Source organism: Tachysurus fulvidraco, chromosome 18, assembly GCF_022655615.1.
Source record: "Tachysurus fulvidraco isolate hzauxx_2018 chromosome 18, HZAU_PFXX_2.0, whole genome shotgun sequence".
Classification (NCBI taxonomy): domain Eukaryota; kingdom Metazoa; phylum Chordata; class Actinopteri; order Siluriformes; family Bagridae; genus Tachysurus; species Tachysurus fulvidraco.
In genome coordinates, this window is record NC_062535.1 from 11,000,991 (window position 1) to 11,006,897 (window position 5,907).

Genomic DNA, 5,907 nt, shown 5'->3' on the forward strand with positions numbered 1-5,907 from the left:
TTCTGCTGGCGGGAGAACATGCAGAGGAGGAGAGAAGAGCTGAGTGAAGGACACAGAGGATGGGGAAGAAAGAGAGAGAGAGAGAGAGAGAGAGAGAGAGAGAGAGAGAGAAAAGGGGGGCTGGGACGAGGACACAGAGACACACACCTCTGCAAAGTCACTGTGCACACATACTAGTGCTCTTTCACACCACACACACACCTCTGTGTTTCTGCCTCCTCATCCCAGTCTCTACACATACACACACACACACACACACACCAAGCACCTGGTTAGCCTTCTACTGTAAGATCAATTGTGCATAAACTGCTTTGCTGTAATGCAGACAGACAGACTTTTCTTTTCTGCATAGTTATGATGTAATCACCACACTAGGGCTATCACAGTAACAGCATGTCACAATCATACACCACAATATGTCACTTCACACAATGCCACAGTATTTAGAATGATGTTCAGTTAGTGGTGCAGATAAAATGCCATTTCTTCCCGAATGCACATTAATACTCAGTAGGAGTGCAGTATTCAGTAGGATGTATATCATACTAAATACAGACTGCTGTAAAATATTAAAAATAATAAGGATTTCCCTTATAAAGAGATCTTGAACAGAACAGATCTATTCTAAGAGATCTTGAACAGATCTATTCAGAAATCTTGAACCATGTCTTCTACATAAGGTCACATGGAACTGGAGTCCATCCCAGGAGATCTTGGATCCATCACAAGAAACACACACACTCACACACACACCCACACCCCAATTCACACACTAACGACAATTTGAGGAAAACCCTGAATCACAGGGAGAATACACACACACACAAATTCACACACTACAGACAACTTGAGGAAACCCCTGAATCACAGGGAGAACACACACACACACACACACACACACACACACACACACACACACACAACAGACAACTTGAAGAAATAACTGAATCACAAGGAGAACCCCCACACACACTCTCTCTCATACCAATTCACACACTACAATTTGAGGAACTCTCCGACTCGAACAACATGCTAATTAGATAACAATTTCACTTTATATACTTTTTCTATAAAATTTCTTTAAGCTTTTGTTCTTGAGTGGGTTGGCTTAAAGGGATTTTCAGTACCATTTTAAAACAGCATTTAATAGGCTAGTATACAGGTTTTACCCATCATTAGGTGTTTAGGTCAGACAACCAGAACTTTAAGTCATACTAATTGTGATCATGGCAAATAAATACATAAATAAATAAATGTTTGGCTGCTGCTTCCTTCCTACTTACTTACTCAGCTGAGTGCAGCACGTGGACCCAAATGTTAGGTTTTGGTGCCACCATGTGGTCAATCAGTATATCATATCGTTGTAATTAAAAGCTAAACAGACAGTGCATGAATATTACACCTATCTACAAACTCATCTTTACTAATGCATTAGAACTCCAGCCAATGTCAAATATTTATTTTAGACAATTAACAATTATTTTGCACAGATTTTGCGCAATAATGATGTTCACGAAGCGTCAACGAAGTCGCGTTTCATTGGCCCTAGGATTTTAGGCTTAATTTGAAATCCCAAGTGGTTGGAAAGGATTAGCCAATCAGAATCGTGTATTTGTCATCACCCACTCACCCATTATTTTATATAAAGTGTTCAGGTGACAAATTGAAATATTTGATACATTATGAAAATAAATAAATAATTCTGCTTCTGATTGGCAAAATACGATTCACTTCAAAGAATCGTTTAAAAGAGTCGGGTTTAGTAAAATGAGTGTTGTGACGTCATAAGAACGCTTTTTCCAATTAATGAATAATTTATTTATTAGGCTGCGCAATGAAATCTGTAATGTCACGTTCTCACTTTGTAGCGTCTGAGTGTAGAGTTTGTGGGAGAAAAAGACAAGACACCTTTATGTAGAAAGTTTATTTATTAAAGAAATGAATGGCGATGACTTTCCCCACCATTGTATAATATATTTATACATACGTATATAACAGACTCCACTGACGAGGAGAAGGAAGATTTAAGGACAAAATCCGGACGTAAACCACTTCCTTTTTCCTCGAGACAGAATTACAAACCTTAAAATACTAGAGCAACACAGTGACAACTGTTAGTTGCCTGTTACTCGGATGTCTGATTTAGTCCAGAGTGATCCTTATGAAATCTGAGTGCAATTTAAGAGTGGATCGTCTTCACTCTACAAGGCGACAGGATCACTAGCATCGTAGTGGATAAATGAAATGGAGTCGTGTCTGTTGATAATGTGGTGCCATTTAAAAAAGGTCCAATCTGAATACTTCTGGACCAGGAGTGAATATCAGGTGAAAGTGAGTTTTTAATTCTGCAATACCAAAGTCAGAGTCTTTTGAAAAACAAAGAAATATGAAAAAGCAAAACGGAAACAAAAGTCGAACAGTTTTGGACTGATCTAGAAACAGCTTATTTAAAAAAAAAAAAAAAAAAAAAAAAAAAAAGGCATGAGAGGAAGCTTTTTTTTTTTCCTTCCTTCTTTTTAATATACACCGTGCTGTCTGATATGAAGCTTATTGGGTCAAAAAAGAGAATGTGCAGTGTTTACTGTGCTAGAGGACATATTTACCAGATTCGTGCACTTTATCTTCCTTCGTTACTCGTTTCATCCTGCATTAAATGTGCTACTCAGTGTTACAGTGATTTTATCAAAGTGGTTCTGAGGCATGACTCGAAGCAGTGTGATAGAATCACTGTAATGCACACACTAAACTTAAAAATTCATCGATAAAATCTAACGTTTGAAATAAAATTGAACGTTATGTTATGTCTTAACGATGAGCTGTGGTTGCTGGGTAAAGATTCGGATATTCCGCAGACAAATCGGTTTTTCCCAGTATTATCACTTTAAAACCTGCCACATTTACACAGAATTCGACGGTCGAAGCTGCGTGTATATCGGATTTGACGGCGGCTTTGAACAAGGCACAGAACATCAGATTGCAGAATCAAAACGATCCGTTTTATAATCGTAAATAATCACTGCAGGATTTGTGGCTTTCAAACAACATCCCAGAATCAGCTGATCCCAGATCATAGACTTTACATTAAGACTGGTTTAATTTCAGGTGCAGATTTTCTGCAGCAAGACCACTGTACTGTAATGGAAAAATAAAGAGAGGAAACAAGTAGAAACTAAAACATCAAACAGTAACAGGATTTGAAGAGCTGTGGTTGCTGGGTAAAGATTCCGATATTCCACAGAGACTTAAAACAAAAAAAAACAAAAAAAGGCCCCACGCTTCTAACATCCATGTAATATTTTCAGGACTTTCGGTGATGACAAATAAGTTAAATTGATTAATTTTTTTGTTCTTTTATTCACATCTGTAGTAAGCGCTATACACTGACCATTTCTCGATATCAGCGTCCGATATAAAAACACATTAACCCTATACGCAGAAGATGGATGGGTTAAATATTAGAGCTGCGGCGCCCCCTGGTGGCCCCCAGCGATGGACGCAGGCGAGGATCCCGGGCCTTGTAGTGCTCGTTGAAGTCCAGCCTGAAGCTGAGGAACTGCAGACTCTCATCCGAGCTGGTCATCAACAGCCGCAAGAACTCCTGAACGATGCCCTGTGGGAAGAAGTGTGAGACAGATTAAAGAAAGATGAAAAGTAATACTAATTAGTCTCAACTAAAACTTTACTTGAAACTGTATCAAATAAATAAATAAATAAATAAATAAATAAATAAATAAATAAATAAATAAATAAATAAATACTTTTTTTTTTTTTTTAAATCGGGGGAGCTAAAGATAAACTCTTAAATTTTGAACAATTATAATAATATTAATAAAATGAAAAGAACATTAAAATTTTAAAATTAAATGAATTAATTAAATGATCGTCAATGAATCATTTATGCAACCTTTTTTTTTTTTACTACTGTTTTTTGGTACTAATAGGTGCAAAACCAATAACTCTACTACAACCATAACAATAACAATAAAATGTAAATCTGTAACAGTATAACACTAAAAAATAACAGTAAAACAAATGAGGTTATAGCTAATTCTATTGTAGTTAACTATTGATGAACAATTTGAATAGATGGTTGCTTATAAAGCTCCTTTCACACATTAAACCACTGAGCAATAAATATATATTTAAGATATTTCAATATTAAAAAGTTACAAATAAAAATTCACTTATCTGAAACTTAGTGGATGGAAAGATTTAATAATAGTATGTAGTAAGTGAAGCGGTGTGTGTGTGTGTGTGTGTGTGTGAAGTCTAAGCTGGTACCTGGTAGAAGTGTGTGAGCAGTCTAAGCTGAGAGCACAGTTTTGGTATGGTGTCCTTAAACTCCTGCACTCGTTTGTTCTCTGCCGCTTCCTGCTCCGCCGTCACACCCCACTGGCCCTATACAGAAAACACACACACACACACACACACACACACACACAGACACAGACACACACAGACACACACACAGACACACACACAGACACACACACAGACACACACACAGACACACACACAGACACACACACAGACACACAGACACTCAATAAAAAAACTAAAACATTATCTTGTTCCTAAAACTACAAGCTATACAAGCACCACATGAATAAAAGGACAGTGTGTGACATCTTCATGTCAGCTTAAATAAACCTACTGAAACATTTAAAATGCTAACAGGCATCAGACGAAGTAAAGACGGCATGACCATTTCGATGAATCTGATCCAACACGGAGTCAAGTGTCGGATCATTTTGCTGTTATAAGATCTGGACTTATGTGGAAAGAACAGCATGACTGATGACCTTAAAGGTCTGCTATTGCAAAGTCACAGGTATAAGTGAGTATTAGATAAAAAAAAATAGTTAGAGGGAGACTAAAAGAGTGTATAATAGGACACAAATACACCACAGGTTGTATGAGAAGTTATTTGAAATAAAAAGGGTGTAAACAGATGTCTGTATTCTAGGCTATAAATATCTGTTTTTTGCAGGTGATTAATGATAAACTCACTCCAGAAGGTCAAATATTCCCAAACTATAATTAATGTAAACTTTCCATGTTCTAGATTACACTGGATAATTAAAAAAGAAAGAAAGAAAGAAAGAAAGAAAGAAAGAAAGAAAGAAAGAAAGAAAGAAAGAAAAAAAAAAGGATAAATGGCTCGAATTTTAAAGGGTAGTTAGACTAAGACTCAAAGGGTTCGGGAACGACCTTGGCGAGAAATGAAAAAATGGAGACACCCTTACACAGCACTTTAAAGTGGGTCCACAATGTCCCTCGTCCGCGTCATGCTTTTCTTCCCCCATCGACTGCCTCATAAATTAGCCTTCACTTTGGCCTTTCAGCTCGGAACTACTCATTACCCGTACGACCTCGCCATCACACTTACCTGAAAACCTTTTACTGTTATGCTCTCTCAATCTCTTTTTCTATCTCGCTCACACACACACACACACACACACACACACACACACACACACACACACACACACACACACACACACACACACACACACACACTCTAAAAAAAAACAAAGAAAAGCAGACTCTTCGCTTGTTTGTTTTTATAGCGCTCTTTACTGAAGCGCTAAAAATCGATTTCTACTGAAAACTGACACCCGAGCTTGTAAAAAGGGCTTTTTTTAATCCGCTGACCTTACAGACAGGGCCAAAAGAACCAGTCGATCTGAGCCGAGCACTCTGGAGCTCTTTGTACCTCTCTCTCCTGAGAAGACAAAGATGGCCTTGGTGTGTGTGGGTGTGTGTGTGTGTGTGTTCGTAACAATTTTAGCAAACATATCGATTTCCTATTGACGAGATCATTCACCGTAACTACGACTCCGAGTCACATCCTGACCTTAATTTCTAAAGCGTAAGGGTCACTGAGTTTAAAGGTTTAAGATTAAA

At 37.6% G+C, this 5,907-nt stretch overlaps 1 protein-coding gene across 1 annotated transcript in view; it reads right to left on the reverse strand.

Annotated features, from left to right (window-relative positions):
• Window positions 1-2,428: 2,428 nt before the first annotated feature.
• tubgcp3 (tubulin, gamma complex associated protein 3) overlaps window positions 2,429-5,907 on the reverse strand; it is a 22,650-nt gene continuing 19,171 nt past the window's right edge. Inside the window, exons 21-22 of the mRNA XM_027156407.2 lie at window positions 4,282-4,398; window positions 2,429-3,610 (exon numbers count right to left, since the gene is read on the reverse strand). Of these exons, the coding sequence (XP_027012208.2) occupies window positions 3,449-3,610; window positions 4,282-4,398 (279 nt within the window). The 3' untranslated portion in view covers window positions 2,429-3,448. The remainder of the gene's footprint in view (window positions 3,611-4,281; window positions 4,399-5,907) is intronic.